The 21171-nt window shown below is 42.7% G+C and overlaps 1 protein-coding gene across 2 annotated transcripts; it reads left to right on the top strand.

Moving 5' to 3' along the window:
• The first annotated feature begins 2903 nt into the window (after nt 1-2903).
• pld5 (phospholipase D family member 5) lies at nt 2904-20950 on the top strand. 2 transcript variants are annotated; one of them, XM_030395730.1, is made up of 10 exons: nt 2904-3240; nt 13134-13270; nt 13959-14142; nt 14384-14492; nt 15703-15830; nt 17620-17817; nt 18520-18671; nt 19263-19428; nt 19569-19659; nt 20041-20950. In XM_030395730.1, exons 1-10 carry the CDS (start codon nt 3082-3084, stop codon nt 20295-20297), a joined length of 1581 nt encoding a protein of 526 aa, XP_030251590.1. In that variant the 5' UTR covers nt 2904-3081; the 3' UTR covers nt 20298-20950. The 2 variants fall into 2 exon arrangements, with proteins under 2 accessions (XP_030251590.1, XP_030251509.1); XM_030395649.1 differs by lacking the exon at nt 2904-3240 and adding an exon at nt 10127-10492.
• Nucleotides 20951-21171: the final 221 nt, after the last annotated feature.

The raw sequence follows: 21171 nt of genomic DNA, 5'->3' as shown, positions 1-21171 counted from the left end.
TCTGATCCCTCTTGCTCTGGTAAAAACAAAAAAAAACTAAAGCCTCTTGGCTGTCGTTATCCAAAAAGCTTCATCCTCCCAGATGTTGAAGCCCAATCCCCCTCCTTGCCTGCCCTGCCTCTCACTCTCTGCTGTGGCGAGCACACGCGACAAATTAGGTTTTTCGGAGGCCCCACTGCCAGAGCCGCTGCACTACTAATTGTATGTCTCCAGATATTCTGCTCTACTTCCTTAATCCTTAAAGCTGTGTCAGGGTTTTTCTCCCCTGTGAGCAACATTCACCGTGGCCGCCGGTGCACATCAGCGCTTCTGCAGGTGTTCACCTAAGTGGGAACAGTTTGGCTGGATTGTTCCCACTTAAGTTTTTTATTAAGTTCACGTTCCCTGTAGGCTTTGTTAGCACACTCGCACTGCTTGCATTTATTGCACAGATATAAAATATTCATATCACTGCAGCCCTTTTTTCTGGCTCTCAGATGTCGGCCTGGACCTCCCCAGAATAAAAATGATGTGTTTATTTGTGCAGGTAGACAAATTAAAAATTTATATAGATGTAAAATAATTTCAGGTGACGCCCAGCATGTGCCCTATGCACTATTCAGTGTAATTTGAACTGCCAGCGGTGATTTAGCACCTATGCCGCCTCAGAGTGAATAAGATTTATGATGCTACAGTGTGTGTGTGCAGGAGACTGGAGGCATTTACATATTCTGCACCTCCTCATTGATGGAGCATCATTGCTTACGGGCATTGGGGAGGAGAGGGCAAAAAATGCTTAGTCAGCAAATTGAGCGTTCAAATCTACTATGGGGCGGTGCAGAATGAAGTGCACAGACACAGCTGGGTACAGTCCATCATAGGAATGTCTGACTGACCTTTACTGTTGAGGAGCTGAGAGAGCGCCAGGCAGCCACAAACTTAAAGTGTCCGCTTCGAGCTTTCCAACGTCAAATCGGCGCGGTGTGTTCAACCACTCCTCTGACTTCCCAAAATCGAAAAACCTGACATTCACACTCATTTCACTCAACCAGCTGTGCAGAGGTGAGAAAGGAGCCACACTTTGAAATTTCACCACCACTTCTGTCTCTTTTCATGTGAGCACACAAGGGCAACGCCGCGAGCATCCTCCAGGAGAGACTGTCGAACAATGTAAAGCATTCCACCCACATGCACATAAAAGTCATTACAAGGAGAAAGTTTCTTAAATTAATGACTATTTCAAAATAATGAACTACTAGCTGAAAAAATGCGAAGGTTTCTCAAACTAGTGAGTTAGTTTCTCAAAATGATTAGAAACTTTTCAAATTAATGAAAATAATGACTAAATATCTAAAAACAAATGATGACCTTGTATCTCAAAATAGTGATGAATCATCATAAAATGGTTAGAAACTTTCTCAAATTGACATATCTCACGGTAATGGGAAAATGAAGGATGCATCATCTAGATTAGAATTATTAGACATTTTCTCAAATTAACACATACTATCTGAGAACAATGACCAAGTGTCTAAAAGTATTATAACTCAAAATAATTAGAAATGTATCAGATTTACATTTTAGAATCTCAAAATAGTGACTAAGTAATTGAAATTATGCGGCATCTAAAAATAACTAGAAATGTTCTCAAATTAACAAACACTATCTCAGAATGATGACCAAGTGTACAAGTGTAAAATAATGACTTAGTAGAAATTTACATCTCCAAATGTTAGAGCATTTGGAGATTTTTTTTGTTTGGATGTTTTGTATGAAGTTTTTCTTTTTTTCTTTCTTTGTAAAAATGTTAGGTTAAATGTTGACCTTGCAATACCTGTGTATTGTTTGTCTCATGTCCAATAAAAAAAGTAGTTGGTATCTCAAAAAAATGTGAAGCTTTCTCAAACTGAATAATGACTTAGTAATTGAAATCACTGATGCAGTATCTAAAAATAATTAGAAATGTTATCAAATTAACATCTTGGTATTTTAAAAAAAAACGTTCTCAAAATAATTAGTTAGTTTCAAAACAATGACGCGATCGAACAAAAGGTGAAACCAATAAAAGCTATGTTTATTGTTACAGTCATTTTACTCTTGTGACCCTTTTAATGCCCTGTGTGTATCCATGAGGCCCAACAACAGTGGTGAGTGAATTTCCTGCCTCATGAAATAATTTTAATTTTTTAAAAGTCTGGAACCTATACATTGTTTATATCCTGGTCTAACAGCAATCAGCCTTCGTCTCAATGAATTCATGAATCTAAAAGAAGGCCTAAAGTCTCTCAGCGAGTTTTGACACAGAAGCCACAGGGCTGTTTGTATTTTGAATGAGATCAGTGAAAGTCAATTTTTCTTACACCAGCACCTTTTTGAATCCCTAACATAAAATGTGCGGGCTATAAAAATCCTCAGTCATCTCATAGTGTGTGTGTGTGTGTGTGTGTGTGCATGTGCGTGTGCATGCGTGTGTGTGTGTGTGCGCGCGTGTGTGTCCCTTTTTTAGCTGGCATATGGCGCCTTCCTCGACTGGTGCCAAGGGTTTCTTAAGGTGAGGCCATAGTACTTTAGGACTCTCTGTCTCTGCCTGTATCAGTATTCTGTACGTGAGCTGCAAATTTCGATTTCATACATTTGTACGTGTGTGTGCGTGAGAGAAAGAGTGTGTGTCTTCATGTCTGATTGTCTCCTCACACTTTTCTCAATCAGATTACTCCCCTTCACTTCCTGCTGCTCTTCCTCCTGTTCGACGCGGCAGCTCCTGTTGCACCTCTGCCTCACCCAAAAGCCCACTGTCTGCCCCTCCCATACAGCCTGGGACTGTACTGCACACACACACACATACACACACACACGCCCTCCCCAACAAGCATTGCTGCTCTGGCCACAGAACAGACAGGCACACACTGTAGCTCAGACGGCACCAGAGTCTAATAGTGGCTGATTCAGCGGCTCAGTGATAGATAGAAAGGAAAAGAGGGAAGACTGGAGTGACAGCAGGTCTGTGTGTGTGTGTGTGTGTGTGTGTGTGTGTGTGTGTGTGTGTGTGTGTGTACTTGAGACAGTCGGTGCCCCCAGCAGACAGCAGCTCACAGGTCATCAATGGAAATGTCAGATGATCCAAGGTCGAGGGGGCCGGAGGAGGCTCCCCCAGCACTCCCGCCCGGCGTGACCCCGATGAAAGGCAGCAGCTACAGTGCCATCCAGCAGCAGGGCTACTCCGCATCCATCTTCCTCCAACGCAAAGACAAGCTGGAAAAGGTGAGATGAGCGCCTCTCAGACATCACGCCGCAGGTTGACCACCTGTGTGTCTGTCTTTTGGAGGGTGAAGAGGTGAAATTCAAGCTTTGAGGAGGGGCAGAAAACTATAAGGAGTGTGTAAAAAAGTTCATTCAGAGAAATGTATTCACCGTGCCAACGTGCGTCATGGTGTCTTGTGAGCCCAGGAGAGGTATTTTGGAAGCTCATTCATTCTGCATGCCCGCGGTGCATCACTGGAGGATTGCTACAGGAGAGGTGTGCAGCTGAGCTCTGCTGCCTCAAATGAGAATTGATTACCACTTTCTTCCCTGCTGCCACACACCCAGTGCCCTCACACAAACACAAGAAAGGGGCGCAAAAAAAGAGAGCTTAAACAGAAGTTAGAGTTTGGTCAACACATTCTGTTTTCATTTCATTTTTAGTGTCGGCATGTTTAAGCATTTGCAAATCCTCACCTTCACTTAAAGCATGTTATTTAAAAGCCGGGATTTCCAACAGTGGAGCAGTCTTCGATGCATGTAAATGATCTTGGCTACAGAAACAAAGTTTCATGAGCTAAAGGGACTAAGAGCTGAAGCAAGGCAGAGCAGAAATCCTTAGTTTTGTAATAAATTAGTCCAAAGGCAAAAGTTTATGTGCAACATAGTCGATAAAGTCCAAATGAAAAACATTTGCAGGTTTCAAGCTTTGCTGCCTTTCTTTCCGGGAACGAGAGAAACGTAATATCTTTGGGTTTTGGGCCACTGGTCAGACAAAACAAACAGTGTGAATATATTACCTTGTATATTACGTCGGGATTGGGGAAATTGGAACAGTCACGCTCTTTTATGACATTCTATAAAGCAGAGATTTATATACAGTATATTTAAAGCCCGTCTATGTTATGATCCGGTGACACGATCGGCCGATGTGAGCTCAAACTTTTACACAAGAACAATCCAAAAGTCAGACACTGTAATGGGAAAAATACAATTCACATTTCACTTTTGACTTCGACGAGATGGAAGGAATGAATACAAGGAAACCAGGCCTGATGTTAAAGTGCTCATGGTATGATTTCATGAGCTTGTGATGTTTAGGCTTACTGTGTGGGTCTAATCAAGAGAAGTCCGGGGAATCAGAGCAGCCTCAGGAAGAGAGAGAAGTGCACCCACGTGAAACAAGAGGCCAAGTCTGTCGCCTTTTAATGCATTTTTATCAACATGAATGTTAAATGTTGATCATGAATAGGGTTTGTTTTGTATTAAAGGTGGTTTTCTTTCTTTTACTATCCCCGCCAAAGATGTTATGTTGCAAGACCAGCATGTTTGTTAGTTATGCTGTGTTCCAGACAACGTCCCATGTCAAAACGTCCAACTTTTGCCCTCAAAGCGTTCAAGGTGCAAGGTGCAAAGTGAACAAATGGTCTTGGCTGACCAAGACAAAATTATGTCTGTCACACTTTAAACCCTCAGCAGTGCAGCCTCCTCGCACGATTAACGGAACAGAGAACACATTTTACAGCCCTTTAATACTGGGACATTTCAGAGTTCTGCATTCTGAATTAGTTAGCGGGATGTCTTTAAACTTGCATTACAGAGTTCAGCAATATTTGGTGGAAAGAACTGATTAGTTTTTGGTGCAGGTGGTCATGCCATGCTGTCATTCACTTAATGTGCTCATAAATCCTGAACAGCAGAGCAGCCAAGTTCACAGAACAAATGATGTTTCTCACATCTTTCTGCCCAAAAATTATATTGCAAACATACATGTCTTCCTCCATCACATATATTTATGACTTTATTTCACCTCATCTTGTCCCAGTTTTGGTTTCCTGCCTCGGTGTCATTTACACAAGGGACCCTGGGAACATGTCCCCACCACTTTTTGAAAAAGTTGCAGATTGCGAGGTTTTTCTGGTTGTTTTTCCGATAGTTTTTCCACATCCAGCAAGTGCTTAGTCATGAAAAAAACCCATTATCAAACAATCAATTACACGATTCATTCCTCCTCTCTCCTTTGGTCATGAGGCCCGTTGTGTGCAGAGGCGGAACTCATACTGCTGTAGAGAGACACTCGCTGAACAGCCCAACGCGATCGTTTCTCTCATCCCTGGGTTCCCTATCCGCACCCCATCCACTGTCGCTTTGGCACGTGGCCCAGCGGCCTCCCGTGGCGTTTCACCCAGTAAGCCTTCACTCAGCACATATTACCCCGAGTATGATGCCATGCAAACACTGAAGTGAAAAAAAAAGAAGAAAAAAAAACTGTGCACATATGGAAACCTGCTGTTGAGCTTTTGGTGTGAAGGTGAAACACCAACAATGAGGCGTCCTCTACTGGCACTCACAGGCGTGTTTGGATGGGGGCGTGCACCATAATTCATGCATGACTAAATAGCGACAAAAGGTCATGTGGAGTGTTTATAAATGTACACCACTAAGGTCATGGACAGGGGAAAATCTAGGCTTTCTGGTTAAATTGGGTTATAAACTCTTATTACAATGGTTTTCATGGAATTCAGTGACTTTATTTCTGCATGAAGTATGACAATGCTGGACTCAGGATGTTTGAGGGGTCGGGGCAGAAAAATAAAAAGGGCACCTGATGTATGCAGGGGGGCATCAGTGTGCAGAAAGTGGTCATATATCTATAGTGAAAAGATGTCACTTCACCATCTATTTTTCAAAGGAACGGCACCCTAGAAGGCACTTTATCATGTTTTACCTACCATAGGAGCATACAAGGGGACACCTTTGGGGCATTTTTTTCAAACACGGGGACCCTGATGGATCAGGAAATAATTGATGCTGAGATACCATCATTGAATTTCTGTTGAAATAACCAAATCCAACCTAATACAATGGTAAATACATGGATCCAGTTGCCATTCTCATGGAAAAAAGTAATACTTGACCAAAACCAGTGAAAAAAATATAAACTCAAGGTTCTTTCAGCACCATATTTTTGTCACATTCACAAGTCTTGGCGGGCCCATCTCATTATGATTTGCTCATTTTGTCTTTAAAGTCTGAATGTGCCTCGCAGTACGTCTCTTATTAAAGATGAGGACTGTTTATAATTGGTCCCTTGTGTTTGAGAACTGTGCCGTACATTATCAGATAATGACGCCCCGTACAGAGTGTCAGGAGGTCGCACAGATAAACTGTGACGGCTTGTGTGACCTCTGAACTGCTCTCCTACACACATCCTCGCTTGAAAATCGGAAAAAGCTCTGCGAGAGCTGAACAAAACGGAAAAGAAAATGGACAGGTCGGCATTTCATACATTAGTATTCAGTGTTGCATCACGGTGGTGACTGTGCAGTTGGTGGAATGTTTGTGTCAACAGTTTCCTGGTGTGACCGCTAGCGACCCTTAGCTCGTTGAGGTTAATGGTCAGATAAAAATTGCCCCGTGGTTATGTCTCAGCTGTATGCGCTCATGATGGTCAGGTGAACAGTCGCTGTCACTGTCTGTCACTTTGTTTCTCCCCTTGTGTTTTTGCTTGACCCCATATATGCAGCTGTAGGAACATTCACCTCTCCTGGGAAGTGGTCCAGACATTTCTGTTCCCTCTGTCTCTTTCTCGCTCTTTCTCTTTTTGCTCACAAGGCGGGGTGACATGCAGAGGACACCTGCACCAGACAGACACAGCAGGTTCCACTGCCATGACTTTTGTCCTCTGATATCGTAATCTCTCCAGAAACTCAGACAGTGCCCCACAACTCACCCCTTGCGCTGTATCTCCTTTACATCATCGCTTGTTTCATTGATAAAACTTCTCAGTTTGGTAATGAGTGTGTAAAGGAGATAATTTGAGACACTGCCACAGGCTGCAATCTTTTCACAGCGTAATTACTGTGTAATTTAATATACTGAATGTAACAAGAGTCCACAGACAGGCTAGAGGCGCAGTGAGGCTGTACCCGGGAACAGCTCTGCCTTAAAGGATGAATTCACCCAATAATGAAATTTCAGTCATTATCTACTCAGGCTTATGCTGATAGAAAGTTGGGTAAAGTTTCAAAGTCATCTAAACATTTGTGGAGCTTTAGAGCAAGGCACCACTGCAGAGGTCTCCTCAATTGGTATCTAAAGTAGATGGCGACTTGTTTTAAAACTTCAACAGAACCTGATGAAGGTCTCAGTAAGAAAACGTTGTTGCCATTAAACTTAATTGCAAATGAAGTGGACAGCGTGAGGGAGTCGTTTTCCTGATTTTGTCGGACCTCTGTCTTCTCCTGCACTCCTGTCGATCTTGAGGCGTGCACAAGCTGTACTCAGCTGATCAGCTGATCGATCGTAATCCAAATGAGAGCCCACATTGATTTGAAAAGACTTGATTTACACCATCATCGTATGGCAGTACATGTACAGTTTCTTTTGAATGGCTGTGAGTTGATTGTGACTAAATTTTCATTTTTGGGCAAACCTATCCTTTAAGCTAAATGTTAATGCTATCATGGCAACATTCTCACACTGACAATGCTAACTGATTTTTAGCCTGTAAACAGAGCAGGAGTTATTACATTACATCCAGGCTAGTGTCGGTTTTGAAGCTTTTTGATTCAATTTAATATCTCATTCAGCCTGAGGTTTACCATCCATATTCTAGGACAAATTTGTATCCAATACTGTTATGATAAGTAATTGAAACAGAGTTAAACAATGTTTACTTACATCATTGTAATTTGGTTTTGTCCATATCCATTAAACTCTCCACCACTCTCATCTCAAGTTTATTTTTAACTTTAATTGTAATCTCAACTGTCTAAACACTTCTACAGCCTTTGTTTTTTTCCCCTTCATTTTTTTCCCCGCTGTTGTGTCAAGCTAGCCCTCGACTAACTCATAGACACAAGCTAAACCATGCTTGTAGGGCTTTTGGTGCTTATTCAAAAAATGTAATTTGTTAGATCGATTTATTTAAAAAAAGAAAATCTGTTATCCCTATCTAGACATATAAAGCAAGCCTTGATCATGTTAGCATGCTAATATTAGCTTGCATCCACAGAAGTAAAACACAGTACAGCTGAGGCTGATGGGAGTGCCAAAACTGTTGCAGGTTTTCTGATGCCCCTCTGTAAAGTGTCCTTGAGTGTCCTGAAAGGCGCTTTGTAAATAAAATTTGTTATTATTATTATTATTATAATTGATCATGAACCAAAGTATTGGCCTATTTAGAATTTAAACTTATGAGGGTACAACTCTAAGGAGGAAACAAGCTCTTTAAGCTTTATCAATACCATCTAGCAGACAGCTGCCTGTTTTGTTTGGGGGTTCCATCCCCAATATTCAGAAAGATGTCCCACTGGATCAAAAGCCCATTTGTCTGACAGCCCATTAACCCGAAACAAATGCCATTGCTCCAGAAATACACACACTTCCTGCAGTTCTTAGTTCCCTGACCCCCAACCCTAACCCTTACCTAACCCTCGCAATAATTATTTTTCTGTCAAAGTTCTGCACTATAAGCTAGTTTATTTTTATTATGTCCATCAGTGAAATTGCTGTTTGAAGATCACCCCATATCTAATGTCTCAGGTGATGCACCAAATTAGGTAAAACTATCATGATGTTTTTCTGACATCAAGAATTTGTCTCTGATAGAAAACCCCACTGGTGGACTTGTGCCCTTTTAGATGCCCCTATGTTAGATCAAACATGATGAAGTGCCCTCTGCGGTGCCCTTCCAGCAGACAAAAGGTAATAAAGTGCCCCCCCACACACACATACATGTGGAGCCCTTTCTTTTTTTTCGCCCCTGCCCTTCAAACATCCTGAGTCTGGCACTGGTAAAATCTGTTGTCATTTGGTGTAAGGCCAGAGAAAAAAGTCTACTGAGGGCAAACCCCTGCTGATTTAACATCATGGACGGGGCCAACAGTCACTGAATTAACAACTGCATGGACGGTGCAAGATTTTGGATCGATGGGCGTTTGTTTTTTGGGATAACTGGCTGCCGAACAAATGGGTTTTGGGTCCAGTGGAACTTCAGCCTATTGAATGCCACTATATATTGTATATATATTGCATGTCAGAAGTTACAACAAAAGTTAACTTTTAAACAACTCTCCCACCCTCCACCTATCCTTCGCTCATTTCTCTCTGAGGTCCTTCCCTTTCTCCCTACACGGCGCTGTGATTATGAACAGCAGCAGCTTGCCTGCAGTCAGCAGCATATGTTGTTTTCTGCTGTTAGGCAACACTATATTCAAAAGGGCTTGGGCGAATGAAGCGGCGGAGAAAAGTGTTTGCATATTTCATTTTCCCTACCTCGGCCCTTAATGTACTCAGTGTGCATTTAGGAGAGGCAGAGCTTTAGATTTTGAAGCTATGAGCAGTGGAGGTGAAACATGAATGGGTGCATTGCTGAAAAGCACATTAATTACAATGACTTTAACACACTGGGGATTAACGCAGACAATACTGCTGACTTACATGTCATCAGTCGAAGTTATTAATGGGAGCTACAGGGCTGCTTTAAATTCTTTTGTCTTCTCTGGGCATAAATGGGTGCGCGTGTGTGTGCATGCGTGTGTGCGTGTGTGCATGTGTGTGTGTCCCACCAAATGAGTTCAGAACAATTTGGTAGTCTTGCAGCAGCTGTCAAACACAGTGGATTACCGGTGGCATGTTTCAGCATTCCTCCCGTCTAAATTCAAGCCCAAATGCTTTCAGCCAGATGAGGTTTGTTCACAAGCCAGATAAAAGTGAAAGATAAAGAGAGAGGAGGAAGAGGAGGGTGGAATCGACAAGGAGGAGGAGGAGGAGTAGAAGGAGGAGGAGGAGGAGGAGGAGGAGGAGGAGGAGGAGGAGGAGGAGGGGGGTTGCTGGGGCTCGGAGCTACAGCTCTGTATTGGCCGTTCAAACGAGAGGGGCTGGTCTTTCTCCATCTCTCTCACCACCTCCACTGAGAAGTAGAGAGTTAGCAGCACACATACACAGCTCAGACACACACACACACACACACACACACACACACATACATACAAACACACACACACTCAGAGGCTGGAGGAGCCATGTCAGGACATGGGACGGAGCAGGAGCTGAGGTGCACACACACACACATCTTCCAGGACAGTGAGGAGGCAGCAGGATGAAGGCAGTGTTAAAAAGTGGAGACATCAGAGAGGGACAGACTGAGGGACGGTCGATCAGAGACAGACGAACAGAGGTGTGTGACTGAGCTGCTGTTTTCCCACCTGTCAGAGAAGTTTGAAGCGCTGCTCTCATGGCGGGACCGACCCCACAGGAGCCCATGAAGGTGACGTTTACAGCCCTCAGCTGCGCTCCTTTCACCCTGCATTTAATTCACATGTGATATTATTCTCACTCTGTCTTGGTGGGGTTTCAGTGCATGTTGGCTGCCGGCTTTTCTTGCCTGCTTCCATTACATTGGTCATTCATTGATTCATTTGGATGAAGCTTCAAATGTATTCCATGTGTTCTTTAATTATCCACCGACAACACAGATGTCTGTAAAATAAACACAGAAAGGTGTGAATAATGCTTTTTCTAATGCCAGACGATTTCATTGTACGTTATTTGAGCAATTATTTCTTTGAATGATCGATTGGAGTCTGTCAGAAATGTCAGAAAAACATCTGTCACAATTCCCCTGGGTGCTAGGGGATGTCTTCAAATCGCCTTTTTAGTCCAAAGAACATTATAAGATTTAAAGATATTGAATTAACAAGCAAATAAAACAGAGAAAGGAAGACAAAAACACAGTTTGGATGCTGGAACCAACTGATATATTTAGATATTTGCCTTGTTAAATGACTGAGATGATTCCACTGATTTTCAAAACTGTAGCTAATTCATTTTAAGTTCCCAAATGTCAGAACATTTCCCAGAGCCCAAAGGCATGTCATCAAATTGCTTGTGTTGTCCAAAAAGGCATTACAAAATCCAATTTTAGATTGAGGGATGACGAACATAATTCTTTTAATCATCAAAATTGCTACCAATGAATTACTTTGGCAATAAAACATTACAAAAGCGAAAAGATACTCCTTTTACTTTTATACAAAATATAACGTATACAAGGCTCAAGTCTACGATCCAATTTATCTCCAGTGCATTTTCACTTACGGATTTATTCTTTAAAATGTCAGAAAATAGTGAAAGAAAACGACCATACCAATTCTAAAGAGCCCCCTCCCAAAAAAAAAAAAACATAAAAAAGAGATGATTACAGAGAGATGAATTTCTACAATTGTATTAATAATAAGAAGAAGAATTTTCAATTAGTGAAGAGTCTATAAAATAAAATGAAAGTGCTTGCTTTGTCAAAACAACATTAGAAAATCTAAAGATATTCCATTGAAGTTAATATAAAACAAAATATTCTCACAAGTGAGAAGCTCAGAACCAGTTTGTCATTTTTGATCAACAGGCTCTGTTGATTATCAAAATTATTTCTGATTCATTTTCAGTCAGTGATTTAGTCGATAAAATTACAGAAAACACCGTAAAAAAAAAGACAACTTGAAAAAAGTCATTTAATTTACCATCGAAGTGAAACTAAATCCACACATCTGAGGAAACTGGACCCAATGGCCATTCTCCCTTGTTCTCCCAGCTGACTTTACTTCAGTCAAATAATTGATGTATCCACTTGGTGCTACCAGTGGGGTTATTTTGACTGCACTGAAAACAGCTGGTGTATCGTGTGTCTAACGTTTTGTTGTCTTTTTTGACGTTAAGGGAATATTGTGTCTTACTGCGCGGGTGGCTGTCGACTGACCCGCCTCGCTCTGTCAGTCACGCTCTGTATCATGAGGCTTTATTTCCGAGCAGCCGTGTACACATCCACAAGTCGAGCACGGTCCCTGACTCTGCTAACTGTGATGAAGAACTCGGCGGTCTCAGCGGACAGCAGAGGAGGTGTAAGGTGCATCTGGCCGGCTGGCACCAGTGTTTCAGCCTCATTGCTTGAGACAGACAGCGTAGAGACGGCTGACAAACATCCTCCGACCCCCATCTTCTCTCTGACTTGGTGCTAAATGGTGTTTCCTCTTTTCTTTAATGGTCAAATTTTCATAAAAAAAACTTGTAGCCGGGAGTCGTCTTTTTTCTTATGGGTGGGATACAACCCATGTGATTGATCAACCACAACAAAAGAGAATATGTAATGTGACGTGATGACAGGCCCGCAAACAAGGCAGGGAATGAGATGTTGAAAATGTGTGGTCGTAAGCAGAACAGAAGTGCCTCACTGCACTTTTAAAACAGTGGAAATCAAGACTCCTCGGGCTGGATCGGGGCAATAAGGCTGCTGCATCATAACCTCGGACCGCCCTGGCTGTCACTCCATCCCCATTACAGCCGGCAAATACCATGTACTGCACACACATACATGCACACAAATATAAAACGGAATATTGCTTGTCATGTATGCGACACTGGGCGTATCCCTTCTGGCACAGAGGTCATAAAGTACCTTTCAGCTGGGATCTGCTTGAACAACAGAGCTGGCAGTACACACAGTAATATAAATCAGAGCTTTCCAATGCTCCCTATAGTTGGGCTTTAGGTTGTGTATCAATTTGCCTTCAGCTGGAGAGCTGTTCCACTTCACTTGTCCTCTGCTCTGTGGCATAGAGTGAGATTTGTGAAGCTGGAGGCGCTCAGGAGTTCTGAATTCCACTGCAGCCTGGTTGTCAAATCGAAGCTTTCTACTGTTAAAAGAAGACATGCAGTTGTCGTGATTGATCACGGATCCTAACCTCTAATCAATCGGTATTGACTGAGGACATTAGCATTTAATGGCTGGTGATTTCCCTTTTGTGCACCACCACAAACTAAGTGCCACGTCAGGGTCTTCACCGCAGGTTGTTAACGCGGTTGACGGGTCGAGCCATTGGCTTTGGCTCAGTGTGTATGTGTCACTCATCTTCCAGAACCAGCAGAAGTCCATCGCCATCTTCGCCCTTCTCTGCTGCTTTGCCGCGCTGGCGGCGCTGATCTTCTCATCCGTTAACGTCTGGGGGGACGATGAGGACGGGATCACAGAGGAAAACTGTAGCAGCGACTGCCGGTAAGGTGTTCTGTGAGTGGGACATGAGAGCATAATAAGGCAAGAAAAAAAGTGAAGTATGCAGTCACATTTAGTGCAAAATGCCGTACATATGAACTAATCCTAACATAAGGATTGATGAACATGGTATCTCTAATTTATCACTGTCTACTGCATTAAGCCCCAAATCATAATTATTTAGACAGTGGGAACATTTCTGATTCCTTCCTCAATGGTCCCTTCAGGATTTTGAATTTCTTATTACATGCTCTGCCTAAGCTCACCTACTCACAAGCGCTACCACACACCGATGCCAACGGAGCGGCCATGCAAGGAGTTGGCCGGTCCATCAAGAGCAACTTTGGGTTAAGTGTCTTGCTCAAGGACCATGAGGAAAGAACGAGCCAGGGATCTAATCAGCAACCCAGAGATCACCGGGGCTGAGCCACAGCTGCCCCGCAGTGCCACAAAAAAAAAGGGTCAAAATTGATGTCTCTGTTATTCCACACCTTCTTTTTTCGTCATCAAGACAGTCAACCCACAATGCATTTTAACAACCGAAATGTCTGGTCAGAGACTTGAGTATGTTTTTCTAGTAGCAGCTTATGTAGCCTTAGAACCCTTCATTCTAACTCTTCACCCTCAGGTTTCATTTTCTAAATTGTAATCTTTAAGTGTACGAGATCATTAGATGCGTCTTTTTTTACAGCATCGTGCTTGTGGAGAACATTCCAGACGACCTCGCCCTCAACATGGACGTCAGACCCAACCTCCCCCTCTCGGCTGGCTTTCACACACTGTTGGATCAAGCAAAGCACTCGGTTGAGGTGGTGTCACCTGTCTGGGCCTTAAACCCGTGGGACCTGGAGACAACGCCAAGCACTGCCAAACAGGTACGAAATCACGGCAGGCCGTCTGAATATATTCCCCCCCACGCTCCTGCACAACGTGAACCGGCTGCATTTCCCAGGTGTTCTGTGAGAGGAAATGCAATTATTTTCAAGTAAATTTGTATGGAGTCTTTTAATGAGGTTAGTCCTGCGTGGATGTAAGTATCGCCCTTTTAAAGAGACATCCAGAAACGCCGCTCGAATGCTCAACTCTGGTAATACAGAACATCACTCTCTTCCTCAGGGTCAGCTTTTGTTCCAGAGACTGCTCAGCCTGAAATCTCGTGGGGTTAAGCTGAAGATTGCCAGCAGTCTGACTAACTCTGCTGAACTGAAGACCTTGGCAGCGCACAGTGAGTGGCTGTCAGACTTTCATTTTATAAAAGCAATTTGTTATGTCACCGCAGCCAACCAGGATGAAGATTTGTAGCTCCTAACTACTCAACTGACAACATTTCCTTTGGCACAAGCCAGCGTTAAGGAGAAGCTTACTATGTATTGAAGGGCTGCACTACAACTTTGAATTCATATTATAAATATGACATGAGTTAAAATTTTAGTGAGAATTAAGGCTGGTCCCTGCAGTTAAATTGCAGTTTCATAGTGTGATTTCCTTATTAGCTCAAGAAATTTGTGCTCCCATTACACTATGGTAACTTCAGTACACTGGAAAGAATGCCACCGCAAAAATAAGTAAAGAAACATTGAATAAAAGGTGTTTCTTGCCTGAAATAAATCCACCTATGGAAAACAACTCCCATTTATCTCCATGAAATGCTGCTTTCTAGGTGATTGTGTCTTATGTTAAAGGTGCATTATGCATTATTATTTTACTTGAAAACATCGACAAAATGTTCTCAAATTATTAAGAAACGGGAGGGAATAACAGTTTTTTATGATGCCATCTATCACGAGATGTCTACAGAAGTTAACGTGCTAACAAGCTAGCCACGGTCTGCTCATGTCCTCACGGTGAATACGCCAAAACTCCTCTGGCGCCTCAAGCTCTGAGTCTGGACCAATAGATAGAAAGCAAAGTGAGCAGCTACAGCTAATACTCTGGTGATGTGCTGACCAGATTTCTTTTTGTGTGTCCAACTCCAACATCAGGCAAATTGTTACATATTGCACTTTTAAGCGCTGAGAGATATTTTTGACCAGCTAGGTTTTTTTTGCAGTGCACAGTTTCTAGTTGTCCGTGTCTGGCCTGCAGCAGCACACTGAACACATCACATGCAGCATCTCTTGTCTGGTGGAGAACAGATGTAGGCTCACTGACACCACGCAGCCCCGCCCAGCAGCACCACACCACGTGTCATGCGACCTTCATGCCTGCCAAACTTCACAACGAAGGTCGAATAATCATGAATGTGCAAATGTACCTAACTGCTTTCCTCTCATAGCCTTTCACCAGTCTCGGGCCACCTGCCGACTTTTGCCCACATGTCCGTCAGAACGGGCCAGGGCCAGTTGGCAGATTTCCACAACTCTCTCCGTCTCATTCTTTCAGACTTTTAATACCACCACCGCTCTCTGTCCTTCTCCGTGTCTCACAATGTCTAGATGCAGAGGTTCATTTCGTTAATATGACAGCCCTTACCAGAGGAAGACTACATTCCTCATTCTGGATAGTGGATCGGACGCACATTTACATCGGGAGCGCTGACATGGACTGGAGGTCGCTCTCCAAGGTAACAGCAAACACCCACAACATGAGTGTGCACGGTGAAATCAGAACAGAGGATAAATGGGCCTTTGCAGTCAGGCGTGGTCGTGCAGCGCCTCAAAATAGCTTTAGTTTGATCTCTGAGAAATAAAAGCTGGACATGCACACATTTAATTAAATGATAACCTTGGCACCCCACAGGGATTTTAACATAACACAGGGTCTGGATTAGCTGCACTGTACACCTGTTCCTCTTTGTGCAGTTACTCCAGCAACACTTTATGTGCATCTGGGATGATTTAAGATTGCTGTCTGAGGCAGGCCAGAAAGACAAGTAGCGTTTTCGCTTTGCATTTAGCATGTAATTCACAACAGAGGAGGAACCGCGGAGCATTACCATACTACTACTTGAAGTGATTACCTGGCACTTTTCATGCTTCAGCGCTGGCTGGAGGAAGAACTACTGCTCAGTGTAATTAACTAAGCAGCCAGAGGGGAGGAAGGAATGGCCACATGTATGTGTGTGTGTAGCATGCACACACACACTCAGACTGTACAGAGTAAATGATTGAAGGGCAGGAGGACAGACAGGAGCGAGGCAGATTCTTCCATACAGAGGAGTAGTAGAAAAGACAGAGAACCTCTGTGTGCCTCCTTCTGGGTCACTCACCAAAATAGAATTAACACAAAACAAGTTTCTGCTGTGTAATTAATGACCAGGCCAGAATACATTTGGAGCGCTTGGCTCTTGTTCTCTTTTTATTTAGCTGTTTTTAGACGTGCCCGCAGCTGCACAGAATATCGGTCCACCACTTTGGACCCTTATAAATTGTACCAACAACAATCTAATAGATTGCTGTGTTCTCATGACTTTCTCTGTAGCGCCACCATGAGCTTGATATTTGTGGTTCAGAGTGAATGATGAATATGCCATGAAGTTTAGTGCACATTATTATTCTCCTCAAGATGAATTGTAAGAGCTCTGCTGATCCTCTCTCAGGTCAAAATTGTAATTTGTCCAATACAATAGTTTATTACTGTGTATCTACAAACTATTGACACTCCCATCATTAGCTGCTTAGTGCTAGTCAGCAAATTGTGACATGCTAATATGCACAACAAGAATGTACAACATTTATTTGCCCATCCATACAATATTACACCTTATACATTTTGGAATGTTAGCATTGTCTTTGTGAGCATGCTAGTGTGCTCATATTAGCATTTAGCCTAACTTAGCTGCTAACATGACTTTAAAACTCTCAAGCCCAATCCCAATGCCTCCTTTGGCCCTCAAGCTAAACTCTTCTCCTCCGTTTCACACATTTCCGCCTTGGGTTCAGGTGTCCTGATTCTTGTTTGGATTGAGCGGTAGTACGAAGTCAAGACTGTTTTTCAGAGGCACCCTTCAAACTTCATTTCAATGTTTTATGGTCCTTTTCTTCATTAACAATTGCTGCTAGTTTGCTGATGTCTTGGTAGCTAGCTAACTTTACATGGTTATCTCTGATTTGTGCATGCCAGTCTCTTATTTTGACGTATATCAGTGTTGCATACCCCTCCTGTGATTTGAAAAACAGCCTTCGAGTGTCAGACTCTTCACATTCATCACTCTACACGGTGAAGCTCAAACGTTCAACTGAAGGAACAAGGACGACATATTTTCAACTGGGGGGGACTTTAAAATGACTACTAGAATATCTACTCTAAGATCAGCATTCTGCATGTGTATCTAGTAAACTGACAAACACTCACTCTGCAACTTTTCTGCTGCATCACCTCTTCCTGTGTGCTCCTTTTCTGACCCCCCACAGAGAAAAGAACTGGGGGTGGTGGTGTATAACTGCAGCTGTCTGGCTCTCGACCTCCACCGAGTCTTTTTATTTTACCGGCAGCTTCACGAGAAGGACTACATCCCCTCCATCTGGTCGAAGAGAGTTACAGCCCTCTACGGGAGGCACGACGCCCTGGAGCTACAACTCAACGCCACCCAGGCCACTGCTTATGTGTCTGTGAGGAACAGCTTTGTTATGTTGCAGTATTTACTGCATGTTAACACATAAATTGACCCTCTACACAATGCACACACCACAGGCTGGGTGTGTAATAAATTGTCAGACTGCTTTATATTCCTTTTAAGGCACCAATTTCCTGACTCCGGACTAGATATATTTAAAGTTTCATTACCAACTAATAACAGACACAGACGGGGGGGTGATTAATCATGTTAATATCACGCTGAGGAGCATCTTGAGTCTGAATATATCAGTACCTCAGCCTAATTTGACAGTAATGAATCTTGTAACCCTCCAAGCGACAAGACACTTATCAGCTGCATTTAGGACATTTATCATCCTATAGGAACTAATAGAGCCATGCTGTCACAAGCTGCTGGTGACTGCGACCTGCTCTTGTGTCTCACTAGTAGTGATACATGGTTGGCAAAATGCACCTTGTTGTTGTTCTTGCCCTTTACCTTGTCCAAATGTGAACCTGTACGACATTTTGGAAGAATTGTTAAAATGATGTTGTCATAGGTGTGCAATTTCACTGGGGTGTCAATTAAAGGATAGTTTTGTCAACTTTTCATTATTGAACTGACCCAAGCTAAAGGTCGTAGGTATGGTGTTATGGTGGAACTCAGTTTCTCAATTTTCCTTATCTTTATCTAATTTTGGGTACAAACTTGGCTGAGTGTTGTAATCTTTCTCCAGACTTCTCCTGAACTCTTCTGTGCTAGAGATCGCACCAGAGATGTAGATGCAATCTATCAGGTCATCCAGAATGCAAAGACATTTATCTTCATATCGGTGACGGACTACCTCCCTCTGGTAACCAGGAGTTTCAGAGGAACCTCAGTCACAAGGTACATCAAAACAAACAGTTTCTTGTGAACAGCTTTTCTATTTTTTCCTTCCCTTCAGCGTTTTATGTACGTTCTTGTGCATGTAAAATGACTAAAAAGGACAATATCAAGACCTACAGACGCTCCTGTCTCCCACAGCTCCTTAAACGATTCATTAGTAGTCATGCCTTTAATTCTGTGACTTTGTGACATCCCACTATGTCACCATGTCACACATCATTTATGAGAAATGGCTAGTTTGGCATGTAAGGATTGATTTAGCAGAGCTGCTTTGATGCTCTTAGCAGTGCTGGCTCAGGCATGGCTGAACTGACCATTCAGGGCAGACTGGATAAGAGAGGATTTAAAGAAACAGGAGCTGAAACAGAGCATTTAAGACAGAGGGGGAATATTGTACTGCAGCACTGGACTGTATGAGGAAACTTGGGGTGTTTTTTTGCATTAAAGCATGTAAATCTTTTCTAGTAGTAACCCAAAATAAAATTATAAACCTGAAAATGAGCATGATATGTGTCCTGTAACTGTAGAGAAATGTAATGACATCAAAACAGTGTCCCAAACAGTGTCTCATTACAACGGTTCCGTCATCAGGTACTGGTCGCCTATCGATGAGGTGATCAGAGAGGCAATGGTACTGAGAGGAATCAGAGTTCGCCTGTTGATAAGCTTCTGGAAGAAGACTCACCCGCTCACCTTTAACTTCGTCACCTCCCTCAAGTCGCTCTGCACGCAGCTGCTCAACTGTTCGTTAGAGGTGGTACGTGAATCAACATCAAATGGGTTTTATGAAAGCCTCCGTTTTCTTAACGTTCATCTTCATTCATCGTGCAAATATTAAATTGAGAGTTTGGCCGTGGTATCTTTACATGCTGACTTTCTTCAATCAATGTTTTGCAGAGGTTTTTCAGTCACAAGGAGGCAAAGGATGACATTCAACATGGACTCAACCACAACAAGTACATGGTGACCGACAGTGCTGTCTACATAGGTAGGCGATTTTGAGTTGGTAGTGTTGGTATGACATGACACACTACATTTTAAGGAACAGCTTTAACATTGTGAGACATGACGTTAATACCACTCTCATAGCTATGTATATCTGCATGAAGCTCAACCAGGAGCTCAACCAGCAGCTTAGCCCAAAGACGGAAAACTGGGGGAAACTATACAGAAGCTCTCAACGCTGTACAAACCTGGAAGAGACTAGAGGGAAATAAAAGAGAGAATTAGAGTTTGTGGGGGGGGGGGGGTTTACAGTCAGCAGCAGCGCTTAAAATGTACACAAACGAACACACACACACTAAGACACAGGAGCACCAGACAGTGGGCGACATGTTACACACACGCCGTTTGCTGTTTGTCCTTACAGGCAGCCATGACTGGGTTGGGAGCGACTTTGCCATTAATGCAGGAGTCGGGCTGGTCGTCAAGATGAAAGATAGTCTTCACGAGAGGGGCGTGACGATCCTGGAGCACGTCAAGGCTGCGTTCGAAAGAGACTGGAGGTCACGTTACGCCAAAAGTCTGCAAGGAAACAAAGATCAACATGACAAATACAGATACCTGAACCAAGGGAAGATTCGTCTGGAGAGCAAGGAGGAAAACGAGTGGAGCAACCCTTTATAAGCACAGAATGTCTTTCTATATCCTAAAGCCTCATAAGGCTGAACACTTATACAACACATGTACACAATATGAGAATGTGATTTACCCTATTAGACTTGACGTTATTTTAATAGATTCCGTTACGATCAACAAACACAAGGTCGAGGTGATAATTTGATTGCAAGTTACAGTATTAGCATCAAACTACTTAATGAATCGTTGACTGTTATATGAGCATGCTATGCTGCATGAATATTGAAGGCAATATTCAAATTCAAACTATATACTGGGACAAGCAATATGCTGATTATAAAATCAATATGCTCCGTGTGAAACGTATTTAAATCTAGAAAACATGACCCATCGAACTCACCACAGAAAATCTCATTGAGTGTTTGATGATGATGATGCACTATTTTTGTTTACAGTTTTAATATGCATTTTATAAACTTTTTAATACGTTTCGATTTGCATTACAATTAGGACTTTCATGCTGTTTTTGCCTGCAATGTTAATGACTTCTTCGACGCACACACACACACACACACACACACACACACACATACACATACACACAAAGGCTGAGGCAGAAGTTGCACAGATGTGACCAAAGCTGTTTGTCATCTCATTGAAAACGTCCATCTGTCCTAATAAAATTTACCCTTTTTTTCCTATTTGCTTTTGTGTGAATGAGAAATGAGAAACACAGAGCGGCCAACACTTACAGCATACACAAACCCCAACAAAACTAGGTCAGGCGCTTCCCTGACAGACTTTCATGTCTGTGTTTTGCCTCCTCCTTAATTTGTTTCCTGTTTCACTGAATATAATCACCACTGAATATGTAATGCGGCGCAACCACTGTTCATATTTTCCAGATCCACTAACAAGCTGC

The sequence above is a fragment of the Sparus aurata genome, chromosome 1 (genome assembly GCF_900880675.1).
Source record: "Sparus aurata chromosome 1, fSpaAur1.1, whole genome shotgun sequence".
NCBI lineage: Eukaryota > Metazoa > Chordata > Actinopteri > Spariformes > Sparidae > Sparus > Sparus aurata.
Note: the sequence above shows the minus strand (reverse complement) of the source record. Positions and strands in the feature narration are given on the sequence as shown.